The sequence below is a fragment of the Thunnus maccoyii genome, chromosome 1 (genome assembly GCF_910596095.1).
Source record: "Thunnus maccoyii chromosome 1, fThuMac1.1, whole genome shotgun sequence".
Lineage (NCBI taxonomy): Eukaryota > Metazoa > Chordata > Actinopteri > Scombriformes > Scombridae > Thunnus > Thunnus maccoyii.
The window spans coordinates 28,102,977-28,120,565 of record NC_056533.1 but is presented as its reverse complement, the minus strand read 5'-3'; the positions used below and the strand labels follow the sequence as shown (position 1 = coordinate 28,120,565).

General features: G+C 39.1%; 1 protein-coding gene across 3 annotated transcripts; it reads left to right on the top strand.

The window, feature by feature from the left end:
• The first annotated feature begins 3,340 nt into the window (after window positions 1–3,340).
• On the top strand, window positions 3,341–15,950 carry itgb6 (integrin, beta 6). Of its 3 annotated transcripts, none has more exons than XM_042421790.1 (16): window positions 3,341–3,604; window positions 6,158–6,227; window positions 6,560–6,639; window positions 6,876–7,074; window positions 7,172–7,418; window positions 7,548–7,713; window positions 7,871–8,032; window positions 8,191–8,286; window positions 8,528–8,617; window positions 9,865–9,999; window positions 11,418–11,835; window positions 11,917–12,139; window positions 12,601–12,695; window positions 14,471–14,590; window positions 14,675–14,841; window positions 15,286–15,950. In XM_042421790.1, the coding sequence occupies exons 2-16, from the start codon at window positions 6,173–6,175 to the stop codon at window positions 15,382–15,384; spliced, it is 2,352 nt and encodes a 783-aa protein (XP_042277724.1). In that variant the 5' UTR covers window positions 3,341–3,604; window positions 6,158–6,172; the 3' UTR covers window positions 15,385–15,950. The 3 variants fall into 3 exon arrangements, with proteins under 3 accessions (XP_042277724.1, XP_042277732.1, XP_042277741.1); XM_042421798.1 differs by having other exon boundaries at window positions 6,023–6,227; XM_042421807.1 differs by lacking the exon at window positions 3,341–3,604 and adding an exon at window positions 5,983–6,022.
• The last annotated feature ends 1,639 nt before the right edge of the window (window positions 15,951–17,589 follow it).

Genomic DNA, 17,589 nt, shown 5'->3' with positions numbered 1-17,589 from the left:
AGTATCTGGGATGGACTCACAGTAACAGTGGTTGTATTCATGGTTATGAAGGAAAATGTCACCCCGTGGAACAGTGTGACTCTACAGGCAATACTTGTTAGTAGGATCAATTCATTCATTGTTGGTTTTGGTCTTTTTGAAGATTTTTGATATTTTTTGGTCGCAGGTCTTTAGCAGAGGCCAAGATATATCCTGACTCCCTAGTTTGGGTCCAGCTCCACAAGTGTTGGATACAATTTCCGTAATGTTACTCAATAGCATGTTTCCTTACAACCATAACGCAGGTTTTCCATTTTAATTGACAAGTTTCCAGTCCAGAGGGAAGATAACTATGGTTACATCATTTGAAGTTATTTTTTCAGACTTTGGAAAGTTCCTGCTAGAACTAAAGAAAACACTATTTCATGTAATGAGTATTGCTTCGTGTGATTAGTAAACTTGAAAGAGAAAATGTGGTTAAACTTTCCACTGAAATGGAAAAAAAAATCAGTGGATTGCCCCTTTAAGACTTTAAGAGAAAAAAACGCATTTTACAAATTTGCAGCTCAAATCAGAACCAGCTTATCTTCCCTGAAATACCTGAAATGCTCTCTGCATAAAATAAAGACCATAAAAGAAAAAACCTTAAAAAACATCTTCTGTATAAAATCCTCTGAGCTTTGTGTTGTCTGGCAGCAGAGGGCGCTGTGAGCTGTCACTTAAATATGGGACCACAGTTAATTTTCCAGCTTGGTTATCTTCCTCTGTGACTATGTCTGATTTTATGTATGCAATTTATGACATGTCAGATGGGCAACAAGTGCAACATGTGTGAGCTCATGTTCCAGCTCTTTCCTGCACTATTTCAGGCACACTGCCTTTGTAGATTCACTCTTATACCGGATCTCCCTTCTTAATCTCAGACTTAGCGCAGCTGATCTCAGAGACATAAAGGCACCATGTCCCATCTCTTACCAGTCAAAGGGATCAAAACTGCCGGGGTGCAAGATTAGCCATCACACCCTCTGTCGTCGCCCTCCCCCAACACACATCACTCAACTTCAACTCCAGGAATATACATGCATGTCCCATGCACCCAATGCACACACAGACGTCAATCAAATGCCTAAGGGTATCCACCCTTTGATCATAAAGAACATGCCAAGTAGAGTCTCTCTCTCTCTCTCTCTTTTTCCTGTCCTCCTCTCCTCTCTGTCTCTCCTTTAATTCTCCACAGCTGAGGGGACACATGGCACTGATCCCTTGAGAAAGCCCAAGGTCAGACACAGGGCACAGACATCAAGAGGGGAGGCCTGCTTCAGGATCCGATATCATTCATTTAGTGTGATACATGTCAGCAATTCAAGACGTGGGATGCTTCCTAAAGACACAAACTGCAGGTTTCTCTTAATTCTATTCTTTCAAAAGTGTTTCATGATGTGATAAAAGGAAGAAAACCAAGAGGGTCGATAGATAGTAAACTTTCATTTAAAGTTTACATTTATACTGTATGCTGTACTAAACTGCATTCTACTTTTATAAGACTGCGCCATGTTTTGTTACTTCACTGCTGGACTAGATACAACATCTGACCTGAATAACACAAGTTCTGCTGTGAACTTGGCCTGACTAAGAATGACAATGGATGGAAACATTTTTTTTATGTTTTATGAAGCTGTGTATAAAATTCTGGGGTGCAGACACATACTCTGCCTTCATCGAGCTGCATAAGCCTTGCACCGATATCAGCGTCTTTATTGTTTACATCATTTCTAGTCGACTGAATCTCTGCAAAAGGTCTTGTGGTTTGACCTGGACTGTAGATTGTAACTTTGTTGTTTAGATACATTTCTGTAATCTCTCAGTTTCCAGCAGGAGTAAAGAGACTAAATAGCTGAGGATATAAACATTTAAAAGTGGTTTATGTTGCACTATATTGAAGTTACAGGCAGATATAAGGACACTTTAAGGACATATTTTATATGAATACAACTGTCTTATACTTTATTGTCATTCATTATCTGTTTATACACCAGCCTCCACTTATGGGTGCCCACAGGAGTTGTTCATAAATACATAAATAAACACTTATATCTTCTATTTACTTCATTGTAGTGTGTTATAAACAATTTATTAAGTGTTTATATTCTGTTTATAAATGCTAAATAGGGGGACTTATTAATAAAGTGTCAAAGTGAATACATCCTACCGACCAACTAATATATCTCCAATTTAGTGTAAAGTTTAGCCATGTTTTCTTTATAAGAAAGCCTTCAGAAAGATTTAACTTCAAGGACAAGAGACTCAAAGCAAACTTGAATTAAATATTCTGCTGATAGTGCCATGCAGTAGTTGTAGGATTCTTGGCTTTGCAAAGCTGAATACAACACATCAATGTCAGAAATGTAGCACAGGTAAAGCCATTGATATTAGTACTTAAGTACTTAAGAAAGCAGTAAAAAAGCCTGTCAATCTAGTCTCCAAGTTTACTTTACAGATCCCTGTGCTCAGTCACTTTGACATACTGCACATAGCAGTCCATAAACAGTCAGTAAACAAACTATGGATATCAGATGCTCCTGACATGTCTTCTGTACATTCTGCACTTGCAATAAGTGTCATATCATCACCTACCAGTAAAAATCAGGTATCTGCTAATGTGGACATTTAGATTTTTTCAGGTAAATTGGAGTACTGAGGGATTAAGTGTTTTATGGGCTTAGAAAATTCTCCTACTTCTTAAGCTAAATACACAATTTAAAACTGCACTGGATTACCTGAAAACTGTATTGTCACAGAGCTGAAAACAGTTTTCACAGCTCATGAAAACTTGAAGTTTTGGAGATTCATATTTTTCATAAGAAAGCAATGCTATTTCTCTCACCACTTGTTGCATGTCTGTCCACCCATGAAATGTGAACTGTCCCCTGGTGTTTCTTTTCATTGTTTAAGGATAGAAGGATGTCAGATGTTGTGCTTTTGGATTATATCATCTTTAACGTTCAATAATTTTATATTGTAGACCTGTGCTGTATTATTTAGTTCACATGCATGAATGTGTGCACCTGCATTCCAGCCATACCACATATCACTCCTTCTCTTGGCTTCCTCCTCCTCCTCCTCACTGCAATAAGTAATTGAACTTGAAAAAATATGTGCCCACACACACATAGTGCTGCAGTTCACACCAGCTTTAGCCTCTAGAGCGCAACACTTCCACATCAGTCAGAAGCTAGCTCCTGTGGAGGTCTCACAGCCAACAGTTGTTACTGTCACTCATTATCATCACAGGCTCCCCCTCCACACATAGACACACACAAGCAAGTTGGAGCTTGTACAAACACCCACACATGACCCCATGCACACTCATTTGGACACACACACACATGCACACCAGCATACATGAGCCAAGGAGCATGGGCAGCAGGGTCACCCTAGCGCCATGCTTCATAAAGGGCGCCGTTACAATAGGTTTACTGTTACTCTGACGACTGCCGGGATACAATAGGACTGAATGTACTGGCCTGATACTCTACTCTCTACAGTACTTCTCTCCACTTTTCACTTGATGACAAGGAAGACAGACTGAGACGAGACAGCATGTTATCAGAGGACGCCCCTGAAGGTGAGTTGGTTCATTGCAGGGTTAATCTATACCTACTAGAAGCTGTGAAGGAGATATGTGAGAGTATAAATTATGGATTGCTGAATTTTGATGAGAGTGACACTCTTTAAAAATCATGTCATGATTCTCATACAGAAAACTTCCCTAAAGCCTTACTGAAAGGCAACAGGCTTTAAATTAAGAATAGAGCCAAGTTGAATTGTGAGGAGAAGTATAGTGCAACCTCACAAGACCTTTAACATTGCTACACATGACGTGAACGTAAAATCACCTAAAAAATGAGACGTTACAAACATTTGGTGTTTGATTGCATCATGCTGAGATATCACTGCAGAGGAGAGGAGAGGAGAGAAGAGGAGAGGAGAAGAGAGGAAAGGGGAGGAGAGGAGATCACAGGTAAACTGACAGACAGTAAATGAGAGGAATTAAACCAAAGGGGTATAAATGAAAGACTCCCAACACTGAAGGAAATGCCAATTTCACAGACTGACACTTGAAGAAGGCTACTGGGTTAGAAGGATCAAAATACAGAGAGCAGAGGGGAGAGGGCTGTCACTGAAAGAAGAAGAAAGGAGGAGGAGAAGAGAGGGGTGAGAGGGATTAGTACCAAGGAGTGGAGGGGGTTTGGTTTGGGGTGACAGATGGGACTCACCCAGATCCAGAGGGGTGTGGTGCTGAATTGTGAGATTCCTCTGAGTTAGGACAAGCAAGAAAATTTGCACTGCAGCTGTCAATGTTAACATCTACGCAGCTTCGCCCTCCACCCCCGTGTTATACACACACATTCACGGTCATATTTCATATTTTACTGCGGGCCAGCATAGTTGTTTTTACTGCGAGGTTAATCGTCAAGCTGAAAAATTTCTCATGAGACAATGACAATGATTCATGTTCAGGTTGTGTTGTTAAAGATTAACATATCTCCTGTTATAGTGTCTGGGCAGTCGGGGTATAGAGTCTGTATTTGCTCATGGTGTGGCCTATGTTTTATTACTCTCCTTCAGCCACAGTCCAATATATTAGAGTATCCTTAATTCAAGAATATAACACTGATGAAATAATGCTGTGATTGTATAAATAATCCTTTACTAACTTGGGCAGCACTGAACTAAGCAAACTTTATTTCATGGAATGGAAAAACACAGAGAAATTAAATGAGATAAAATAAAATGAGAAATGTTAAACCACTTAAGTAATAAGATATGGTAATGCCAGTCTACATAGGCGGGGTTCACAGCTTGTACTACTAACAAACATTATGTCATTGTATATATATTTAGAGTTAGCGTGTGATCCCAGCTTTGCTTTAGTTTCTTGTTGAAGATTGTTATTTACAGTTTTGTAATTCTATTTTTGTGTTGTTATGCTTTGGGAACTGATGCAACTTGGCTGCTGTAACAAAAATGTATTTTATATACTGTAAGGCTCACTAGTGGTAATACTTCTTTATGTGAGGAAAAGTATATTAATATATATTATATATATATATAAATATTCCATTACATGTCCTTCATTCAAAGTCACACTTAGGTAAACGTACAGAAGTATTAACGATAGAATGTATGCGAAGTATCAAAAGAAAACGTACATTATTAGCTTGTTAATACCACTTCATAAGCAGAAGTTTACTGCTGTAGCTGGAGCTTGTTTGAAGTACTTTATACAAAGTTTAGTCCATCCCCGGGGTCGGGCCCTCGCCAAAGGGTAATAAAATAAAACTGGGTGGTCAAGACGCGTTTAATGGGGTTGGAAAGAAGGAAAAACAAACATCGGCTACACAAATTTGTAATCATTTTTTAGACTTTTCTCTAATTTTTGCTGTTTTTCTGTAATATTGGAGCCTTTTACCTCTTTGAGCATTTAAATGAAACCATCTGAGAAGTTTAGAGGGCAAATGTCTCTAGTGGAACTGCTAACAACTCTGCTTGGATCCTGCTTTTTTTGTGAGGTTAGGAACCCTGAATTAATCCTTAATAATGCATTATATTTTAAACTGTAAACTATATGTTCTTTGGGTAAAGCCCTAATTTTAAAAAATGGGTAAACATAGCTGTCAAATGAATGTAGTGGAGTAAAAAGTACAATAGTTCCAGCTAAAGTACAGTGCCTAAAAAGTTTCTATTACAGTATTTGAGTAGATGTAGTAGGCCTAAGTTACTTTTCACCATTACACTAATACTATAAACATTAAGCACACACTAATAGGTGTGTTTGTTTTTCTTTCATTCTTCATTAGTTCTAAATATGACTAACTCCTGTAAAAATAAATCTGATTCATTATCAGACAGTTGTCAGCATGTCGCTATGGATTGTATTTCTGCACGCGCCCGCCTCGTTTTCTCACCTGGACGGAAGTGAACATAAAAGGCAGCGCAGGTGAGGCAGCCACTCTCACCTCCCTCCTCCCCTCATATCCAGGTAGGACGGGGCGGCAGCAGAACTTTATAGTCTACCTTCGGTTGAGTAGAGGAGGCATGACGCTGGACAAGTTTCACTCCTGTGAATATGAGACAGACAACATGAAATATTCTTCTTCTGTTTCTTCATAACCAGTAACTTCACGGACTAATGGGGCTTATACTGCTGAGCCTGATTCTCCGCTACTGGATCAACACCGTGGAGGGTAAGCAGGAGGAAAATCAAGGGCAACGCGTTTATACTGTACAAACAAAGAGTAACAGTGTCCAAAGAGCAGCTCATTAATGCTGTTTAGGTATTTATAATTGGTTTACATGCTTTATAGTGAAAAGCTTTTGTATCTTAGTATTTTTAAACTGTGAATCACATTTGAATAAATATATCACACCCTAAATTAAACACAGAAAAGATGTTTTTATTAGATCTAAAATCTTATGGCACTTTTTTACAAATTTAGATCTACTTCCTGGAAAATTTTAAATTGTTGCAGGAAACAGTGTTGACATGCTCTCTCTTCTGTTTTTCTGTTACCTGCAGGATCCTGTTCAGCCGGCAGCGCTTTGACTTGTGATGACTGCCTACAACTCAGTCCTCATTGTGCCTGGTGCACACAGGAGGTAAGCAGCTATAGGGTTGTCGGTATAAAATCCCTGTCATGTAAGTAGATGACCATAATGCATTCAAAAATATATGTTTTTTTTGTTTGTTTGTTTTTTAGGCTTGCACAGATTAACAACATTGCATGTTTGGGAAGTTGCACCTGCGGATGATAATAAAACTTATATGGCATGCTGTAAAACAAAATGTAATCTGTGCACAGCACAACAGGTGACTTTTTCCCCTCATCTCTCAGAATTTCACAGACTGGTTTTCAGTCAGCGAAAGATGTGACACACTGGAAAGCTTACTAGAAAAAGGATGTGCCAGGGACCAGCTGGAGTTCCCTGTTTCCGGAGACCAAATCCTCCAGGATCTCCCACTCGGGAGGAGGACTGGCAACTTTAACAGCACTCAGATCTCCCCACAAAAGATGACACTCAAGCTGCGACCTGGTACGCAATCCCAAGCATTTTGATTTGATTACTTGTCTCCAGAAATGGCTCCTCAATGTCAGACAGAATTAAGGTGTTGATTTTATTTTTGGGGCAGGCAGTCAGGTGACTTTCCAAGTCAAAGTTCAACACACAGAGGACTATCCTGTGGACATCTACTACCTGATGGACCTGTCAGCGTCCATGATTGATGATCTGGCGATGATCAAGGACCTGGGCTCCACTCTGTCTAAAGAGATGGCCAAATTGACTAGTAAATTTCGCATGGGCTTTGGCTCTTTTGTGGAGAAACCTGTTCTGCCCTTTATCAAGATCACAGAGGAAGAACTCGTCAACCCCTGCAGGTATAATATTAAAACAAGACCAGTAACTTCCACATCATCCTCGTGTCGAATATTTGCTTTAGGTTTGACATTTAATTTTTGAACTGAATCCCAGTTTAATGTTTGATTTTGGCTTCTGCTGTCTTACAGTGGTGTAGGCTCATTCTGCCTGCCAACGTTTGGGTATAAACATGTCTTGTCCCTGACGAGCAGCACTGACAAGTTCAATGACATAATCAAAAAGCAGCGTGTATCTGCAAACATTGATGTGCCAGAGTGTGGCTTTGATGCCGTCATGCAGGCAGCCGTTTGCGGGGTTTGTAAAAGATGGCCATTTTTATGTGAATTTTTAATTTTTTTTCTTTTATTGGGAAATGAAGTAACCTGTCATTGTGTTATTAGTCAGTTTGAATCAGTTGATTTCAAGAGAGCAAGATAAGCAACTTTCCTGATAGAACAATGTCTCACGATAGGACAAGATAGGCTGGAGGAATGATTCGATGCGTCTGCTGGTGTTTGTCAGTGATGCTGACTCACACTTTGGGATGGACAGTAAAATGGCTGGCATCGTGATTCCCAACGATGGACAGTGTCACCTGGACATCAACAATGAATACTCCATGTCCACAGTGCAGGTAGACCACCACACTTCATATAGATATATATATATATATTTATATCATATTCATTATTGTTCATGTTTTCATTTTCTTTATTTAAACCCTCAGTTTCATAACTGTCATTTCCTGAGTCATATGAGAGTCACACAGTATATCATCTATTTTTATTTCAGGAGTATCCAACTCTTGGTCAGCTGATTGATAAGGTAACGGAGAACAATATCTTACTGATATTTGCTGTGACAGAAGAGCAGAAATTCAACTATAAGGTAAGAGCTCCTCCTCATAAAGGTATTAGAGTAGAACCAAACTAGAAAAGTGGAAAAATGCAAGTATTTGTGTGAGCACAGTGTTTACTGAGGTTGGCCTATTTATTCATTGAGCTACATTCTCATTGAACCTGTTAGAACTAGCCCTCTTTCCCCCCTCTTTTCTTTGCTTTCAGGACGGAGCCAAGTCTACCCACATTTGTAAGAATGACTTTGCTGTTTATCTGTTTTTTCCCCACAGAACTATGCAAATCTCATACCTGGCGCCACTGTTGGAGTCCTGGAGAAAGATTCGCGGAACATCCTGGAACTGATTGTAACAGCATACAAAGTAAATAAACAGTCTTGGTGATCTGAATGTGCGGGAAGGCTTTGCGTCAGACACTGACAGAAGACGAACACCCGCCCTTATGACAACAAAAAAACTGTCACATTTCATCTAATCAGGTTATTCAGCATTAGAAATGTTTTGGCGCTGAGTCAGAGTTCAGCAGTTCAACTAAAACACTAACAGGATGTATTGATTAACCCTCTGTGCATCACATTTTTTTACATGATAGGTGATATATCACTACCTCACCCAGTCATTCTTATTATTTGCGTTTCCTCTTTCATTCTTCCTTCCATGACTTCTTTCCTTCTACCTCCCTGTGCTTTGCATCAGCATGTTTGACAGCAAGCCTCTGCTTGTCCCAGCTGTTTGATCTCCTCGCCCCTCTGACTCTGACTTGCTCTTTCCTCCGCACTCTCTCTCTATCTATTTTCCTCTGTGTGTCTAAGCTCTTGCACTCACTGTCCTTGTCTAAATCCCCTCTGGCGGCGCTGACTAGTGGCGAGTCTACAGTCCTCTAATTACTTCATAGGTTACATCATTCACACCCACTTTTAGTCTCTGCCACTTTAAACACACTGAAGAGGAGTCCCTGTTATCGCACTGATTGCAGCAAACAAACAGAAGGATATGTATTGATAGAAGACACTTGATTAGTATTTATACTTCACCACACTTTTGAATCAATGTTTGCTATTTAGTGGATGGATACTTTAGCTACCCCACTTTAAATACCTGCAACATATTTACTGAACAACTGTGAAATCTTTTGAATCTGTTTTACCTTTGTGTACTTCACCCTAATCCTTCTTCAGCTGTGTGTATCCCATAAACTTTCCTCCCCTGTTTCTCTACCTTAGCAACACGGAAAACACAGTGAAATTGCAGGCCTGCAGGAAACACAATTAACCCTCTGTTAGCACCCAGACAGTCCGTCACAGAGTCTTTCCTTCAGCTGAGGTTAGCTGTCACTCTTTGCTTTGTGCAGCCCAGCACACCTGGGATGATGACTCACCCTCAACAGAGAGAACTAGATTGGAGGTTTTATACAGTCTCTGCATGTAAGAGTTCACCGCAGGGTGAAAGCGTAATTCCACTTAGAGCCCTGGAAATCCCGCTTCATGATAATAGAAGTCAGTATGTTGATTTTATAGTTGTGTTTTGGTGTTTTTTTATTTTGTACTAGGCCTGGACAGCTGATTGCATTTCCAAACAGTGTCCTGCAATACACATGTACTGTTTTTCAGGAACTACGTTCAGAGATTGAACTGGAGGTCCTTGGAGACACAGAGGAGCTCCAGATGTCCTTCACAGCCATTTGCCCAGATGGGACAGTCCTCTCTGACCTTAAACGCTGCTCTAACATCAAACCTGGAGAGACGGTTAGTTATTTCTGCTCTCTAAACTGCTCTGTGACTCAGTACCTTTTAAACAGGTTAGTGCAGTTCAAAGTAATTAGACTGATAAGACCATAGAGAGATCAACAGGGAAACAATTGGACACCAAAAATAAAAATATGGAAATATAAGATCAAAATGTGAATAAACAGAAGAGAGAGAGAAAAAAATAAGACAAACATAAAACATTTTAAACAAAAACCAGAGTAAAAATGTAAGTTTTTTTTAAGTTTATGTTTAGAGATTTCGACACTCATCTGTTCTCATGTCTTTAAGCAGGCTGTTCTGGTCTTACTCAACACTGGCAACAACATCCTGGATCAGTTGCACCTGTTTATGGCTTGTTAGACCAGATATGAGAGTATTACAATGCTCAAGCCTGTCAAATATAATGAAATGAAATTCACCACACAAGCTTTGAAGTTTAGTTCTGAGTCAAAGGTGACACCAAAGTTTCTTACTTGTTGTCTAGGGTCTCATTTATTTCATTTTTTGTGGCCAGTTTTGTTCAGTTTTATTCTCGTTGAGCTGTAAAATACAATCAGATGATCTTGTGTCATTAGGAGACACTGCAACAAAAAGCTGTGCCTTTTTGTTTGTGGTTTAACTGGGTGATGCTGGTGAAGTCTGGCTATACTGTATATTTTTCCTCTTGGTAATAAATCCCATGGAATGACCAAAACAAACAATGTTTAATTTTTGAAAAAGGCTAAAGAATTTCCTAAAACAACTGGGCACCATAGTTTTTAGCAAATGGTCCCTAAAGAGGAATAAATAGCGCATTTGTTGGGGATTATTTTCAGCGGAGTATTACGCATTTGGTGCTTCCGTGCCTGTGTTTATCCTAATGAAGGAACATTTCACCCAGTCAAACGGTTTGACTCATTGATGTGCTTTTTAATAGTTGTTGAACTCTGAAAGATCTCTCAGAAATATCTCTTTTTTAATAAATTACATGTAGCACAAAGACAGATGTTTCGGCATAGATGCCTTCTTCAGTCGTCAGTCTACCCACACTGAAGAAAGCGTCTATGCTGAAACATCTGCCTTTGTGCTCAGCCATTTAATTTACTAAAAAAGAGTATGAAAGCTTTTTTGACTTCTGATTGTTTCCCTTCCAGAGCACACCTGACAAGTACCTGGAGTGCAGTTGTTCTGTAAATGAATTGGACTTTAATAGTTTTTGAACAACACTGGAAGTCTACAGCACATATGACACTATATCAGACTTTGGATACAGAGGCAATACTTGATAATAGGATTGAATCACTGTAGGTTTTGGTCTTTTTATGGGATTTGTTGACAGTAAAAAAATATATATATCACCAGACCTATTCTTTAGATTACCTCCATAAAAGCAAACCACTAACTAATCCGGTTTTCATCACTTCTCTGCTCCTCAGGTAGTGTTCAATGTGACTGTGGAGCTCCCGGTATGCCTGTCTGGAGTTCGGCACTTCTCCCTCAAACCGGTGGGCTTACAAGACAGTTTGGAGGTGGAACTGGAGTCTCTTTGCTCCTGTGACTGCCGGCAGCTTCCTGAGGCAAACAGCAGCAACTGCACCAAAGGCCAAGGGGCTTTCCAGTGTGGCATGTGCGTTTGTCAGCCAGGCTTCTTTGGAGCGGAGTGCGAATGCAATGAGGAGAGTGCTTTGTTGAGTAACTGCCTTGCAGACAATGAGTCCGAGATGTGCAGCGGTCAGGGGCAGTGCTACTGCGGACAGTGTGTGTGTGATGCGTCCAGCTTTGGCCGCATCTACGGACCTTACTGCGAGTGTGACAATTACTCTTGTGTCCGCTTCCGTGGGGAACTGTGTGGTGGTGAGTAGTCACATTTGAATGTTAGAAATTATTCACATGTTTTTGTGGCGAGAGTGTTGCTTTAGTGTTTTTGTGTTGTAGGCCACGGAGTGTGTGACTGCGGAGAGTGTCACTGCCAAAGTGGTTGGACAGGGGAGTATTGTAACTGCAGTACCAGCACTGAGGCGTGCATGTCAGAGGATGGTGCCCTTTGCAGCGGGCGGGGGAAGTGTGAGTGCGGCCAGTGTGTCTGCTCTGTACCTGGAGCATCTGGGGACAAGTGTGAGAAGTGCCCAACATGCGGAGACGTCTGTAACTCTGCAAGGTGAGAACACATTCATGCCATCAGAGGTGAATAAAGGTGTAATGTAGAGGTTTTTGTTGGCTTTACTTCTGTTGTTTCTTTAACAGAAGGATATAAGATGTTGTCTCCTTACGCCACATGATCTGTCTGTTCCTTTGAGCACAGGCATATCAGGTTCTGGTCCTCTTGTTCACATGTGTCTACATCTTCTAGGTGACATCAAAAGACAACTAATGTCCCCAACACTGCACTAAGAGATTTCCTTTCTCCATTGTAAAGCAGCTGTCAGGGTTAGTGCCATTTGATAGCACTGTTATAGGGGAGATGGGTGATAGGGAGTGAGTGAGGCCTTGGGAAAACTCTGATAAGTGGACAACTCTGTGATTCCTCTGTACTTTCTGTGTCAGTGATTGAAACCTCATTAGACTTTACTGTACAAGGGTAAAGTTGACCTTTTGTTTTTCCACTTGTTGTAACACCAGGACCTGTGTAGAGTGCCACCTCCAAGGAAAGGATGATGCAGAGGTCTGCGATCAAACATGCAGTGTCCCTAAAATTTCCATCAACACAACAGCAGGTGAATGACTCCCCCAGTCTGAGAACCTCTGCTTTAAGTTGTAAAATGTTTCTGTTTTTCTGCACTCATCTTATTGTGTATGTCAGATGGTGTAGGGCTGGACAGTATGATTGAAATTATTATCACGATACTAATATAGACATTCTCAGATATCTGTATATGTCATGAGATGGTAAATGTGCACAAAATCACACATTATGCTTTACATGAGACCAAACTCCTTATATGTGTCAAACAAAAATAACCTTTAATAACATTTTTTGTGAGTTTTTGATTGCAGCTTGTTTAGGACCATCAATCTGGAAAAAAAAAAGAACTCGATGAGATCCTAACATCACAGCATAATGAATTGGCAGCTTAAGAATTGATGTAGTTGCTTTTGAAAATCTTTTTTAAACTTAAAATATAAATAATTTGTCTAACCAGTAGAGTTGGATGCAGGCTTTTGATTTAAAGGACAATACTTATGATTTTGCATGTTTTACTTTTGGCTATTTTCCAAAGCATTCCATAAATTATGTTTTTGAGATTTCATACCAGCAGGTCATGTCAGTACAGTGTGAAACTCAGCTGGTTATACTTGAAACTTGATTCAAATAGTTTCACATGGAATATTTTATTGCCATCACATTTTATAAAGTTACATCATCATCATTGGATTCAGTTGTAGGCTGGGATTATATTGAAAAAACACTGGTACACTGATATTCACAAGCACAAAAAAAAAGACCAAATGTACATAATCTTTATTACAACATCCATGTTTGCTTAATCCTTGTTATCCATGTATAATCTATTTTGATAACATTCAGTATCTGAGGAATGTGATTCTTTTTGGCAGCCAACCTTGGAAGTCAGAGTTTCTTGGAAGAGATTGATGATTAAGAATTTCCTAAACAGCACTAGGCTGTGACAGTATTTCCAACTAAAAAAAACATTAGCACATCTTTTCTCTGAAGGGTCAACAAACAGGATCTCAAGCAGGTTTTAAGTCTATCCAAATTGATTTTTATATCACACTGGCATGAAATGATATCACTGGATACCTGGAAGGGGAAAAAATCATTTCATTTATGATATGCTTTTTGAGAAGCAGCAAAAAAAAAGTATGTAAACCTAAATCCTCCCAGATCTGATGGCAGTAACATATATAAATATACCATCAGTCCTCATAGCATGATCACTTACCTGTGCTGTAAATGTTTGTTGCTGCTAGAGTTTGCTCTCCCAGCTCATTTGATTTTGATCACGGTATCAACATGCAACCATGCTAAGTTTCCCCATGGGTCAGAGATTTGAAGGAATGCTGACCTGCATCGACTCGGGTGTCTCTCTGAAGCCTGTACCCCGTCTCTAACACAACACCATCCATGTCCATTCAGCCAGCACTGGACAATGGGGAACATATTATTTACCTTGTTGTACAGGCAAAGCTATTGTGGTGCATGTGAATGGCCAAAGGACCTCAGCTTCCTTTATAGAGGAGATTATTTTAAACCTGCCATACTTGTGCAAGCTGAGAGGTATATCTGATTATCACTGAAGATTTTCAGGCTTCAGATGTGAAATACAATGGTGTGGCCTACACACACACATACACACACATGCACACACACCAGATTGTAGTCTTTGATATGGAAATCACACTGACAGCACAACAGAGGCGAGTATATCCTTTTACATTCTCAGCACAATGTTGGGAGGGAAGATAATATACGATGTATTCGTGCCCTCGTCCCCTCCTTATAGATGCGTATGTTCACATGTCCTTTCAGATTATGACGACAAGAGTCCTTCTATGCAATGCACGCTGATGACGGAGAATGAGTGCCGGATCTCATTTACTGTGGTAGGAAGTGACACGGGGACCACTGCCTACAATCTCCAGATGAACGGTAAGCTTAACGACAAAATAGAAAACAGATCTAACAAAAGGGAGTTCAAGTGCGTGCCTCATCTCATCCTCTGTCCCGTCACAGGTTGTCTTGAGCCTCCAAACATCCCCATGATTATTCTGGGGGTTTCCCTCTCCGTCGTGTGTATCGGTCTGATCCTGCTGGCTGTGTGGAAGGTGCTGGTGTCAGTTCACGACCGCAAAGAGGTAGCCAAGTTTGAGGCTGAGAGGTCAAAGGCAAAGTGGCAGACGGTAAGGCTCTGAAATAGCTTAGTTATATGAGATGATTTTACTTAAAGTTTTATATTTCTTATTGTCAACAAATCCCATGAAAACACCAAAGATAACAATGGGATGATCCTACAAAGCCTGATATATACAGTATCTTACTCTTCTGTGACTTTTAAAATCGCATCATGGAGCAATGACCAGCTGATTTAGGAAATTATGCAGCCTTTATAAGTAAATATAACTATGTATTCTTGACCTGTTTTTAAAAGGTTTACATGTTCAGTAAGTACCAATGTTCTTAGGACTAAGAGCTACAGATTATTTAGAGTAGTTGACAATAACAAAATCAGATAATATTCAAGCCACAATGTGTTGGTGACAATAGTTAATGATCCCCTGTGCCATCTTCTTAATTTAAAGTGATTATCATTCATGTGTTTGTGTTTTTTCTTTGTCTCTCTTTAGGGGACCAACCCTCTGTTCAGAAGTTCGACGTCTACATTTAAAAATGTAACTTATAAGAACAGAGAGAAAGAAAAGATTATTACAATGGATCACTACTGATGACAAACTGGAGGCAATACAAACCAACATCTGAGTGCACTTAAGTGTGTGTGTATGTGAGTGTGTGTGTGTGTGTGTGTGTGTGTGAGTGTGTGTGTGTTTATGTGTGTATGTGCGTGTGTGTGTGTGTGTGAGAGAGACATGGCAATGGATATTTACATTTTTGTACTAAAAGTTTGTTTATGGTATGAAACTCTAAGTTGTACACAGTAGACAACACTGTGAGAGATACACTACATGATGAATTTGCTGCTGTAAGAGTGCACTGTTTGCTGACAGGTGCCGTTGCACACTGAAACACCGTTCTTTCCTGTTGCATCATCCTACGAACTCTAAAATTAAATCTGGCTACTGTAACATGCAGCTTGGAAAGGAGGACACTACACTATGAGTAATCTACTACTGAAAAAAAATTGTTTTGTTCTAATGAATGTAAATACATAAGACAATGATTTTTTTTAAATGTTGTGTTTGATGTATTATTGTTAAGTAAGGCTGAGCCTTCAATGTTGATAATTGAGTTTTTTTAACGGCAGGGGACATAAATAAAGTTGATGTTTGCCTTATTGTGAAGTGATGCTTTAAGCATTCAGGGTAGAGCTGCGATGATTAGTTGATTGATCAATTAGTTGATCTGTTTTGATAATGAATTAATCATTTTTTAAGCAAAAATGCCAAATGTACACTGGTTGCAGCTTCTCAAATGTGACAATTTGAAACTTTTCTATGGCATATATGATAGTAAACTGCATATTTTTAACTTTTGGACAGCTGGTCTGACAAAACTAAACATCTGTATATCATCAATTGTCATCTCCTTGAACTGAGGGAAATTACAGCAGGCAATTTTATCTGACTATTCGTTGGCTAAATTATTCATTAGTTGCAGTCCTAATTCAGGCTTATTTAAATATGATATCACAAATATTGTTGAGATTGAATACTTGAATTGAATACTCAAAACTAGATTACAAACCAGGTACTTTACTTTACATTGTGCTCACTTGCTGCATTTTACTGAATAAAGTTGTTTCATCAAATTACCACAAAAAGAAACCAGCTAGTTTTCCGGTATATTAGCACCTGTTGGCTTCTGGGTCAAAATATAATACATCTGTCATCATTAGTGTGCTGTTTACTGTACCTGATGACTGTGCTATATTTATGTTTTTTTTAAACCACTTTATCTTTATTTATCTGACAGCTGTAGACTTTGAAGATCAAGATTCTACATACAAACCTAAGCTGATCAATTATATCTGCAACAGTGATAGTAATCTGGAGTGTGTAATGAAGTATTTTATTGTTACTTTTACTTAAACATCTCAATACTTCTTACACCACTGCTCCAGGTATAAAATGGACAGATAGTCATATTAAATTACTCAACTGTATTTATTTAGGAATATCTATCAGTGATGAAGGAAGTATTGAGATCTTTTACTTAAGTATTAATAGAAAGATAAAAAAAGACATTTTCAAGTGTTGTATACAGCCACATATAGAAAAATACAAGGTACAATATAGGTAAATAATCTCCATATGTACATGACACCGAACAGACACAATATTGTACCCCTAGTACATAGAGTATACAATATTCCTAAAATGATAAACCACAATGACCGGTGGTCAGTGAAGTAGCAGAGCATATTTAAAAGAATTAAAACAATAAAAAGGTGAAAACCAGATATGTAAAGGAGGAAATGTCCTTAAATTAGATATCCAATTAAATAAAATTAGTTAAATGGTATCACCGTCAGTCAGCAGTGCCCATGAAGCCATATTGCACTGGGAGTAAAGTAAAAGTCCTGCCTTCATAATTTTACTTAGGTATGTTACACTAAAAAATGTGTTTAAAGTATCAAATGTAAAAGTACTTATACTGCAGAAAATGGCCCCTGTGAGTGTTATACTATTACTATTATTGATGTATTAATATGCAGTATTTTGCTGTTGTAGCAGGTGAAGCTAGTTCTAAGTATGAAGTTTGGTAGTTCAGTCCAGGGGTCCCGGGTTAAATCTGGGGGTTTGTGAGATTCATGGGATTAGAAAGAAGTTCTGCCACAGAAATCTATACTTTTTTTTTTTTGGACTATTGTGGAGTTGCAACAACTCATAAGAGCCCCAAATGGACACTGCTCTTTTTTTTGAAAGGGGCCACAAGCCAAACAGGCTGGAAATGACTGGTTTAATCTTTAACAA

What these genes read in the sequence shown, in the direction of transcription:
- itgb6 (XM_042421790.1), top strand. Translation starts at nt 6,173, where the DNA reads ATGGGGCTTATACTGCTGAGCCTGATTCTCCGCTACTGGATCAACACC. An exon ending in CTGGATCAACACCGTGGAGG is followed by an intron (nt 6,228 to 6,559) that starts GTAAGCAGGAGG and finishes TGTTACCTGCAG; the next exon opens with GATCCTGTTCAGCCGGCAGC. An exon ending in GACACTCAAGCTGCGACCTG is followed by an intron (nt 7,075 to 7,171) that starts GTACGCAATCCC and finishes TTTTTGGGGCAG; the next exon opens with GCAGTCAGGTGACTTTCCAA.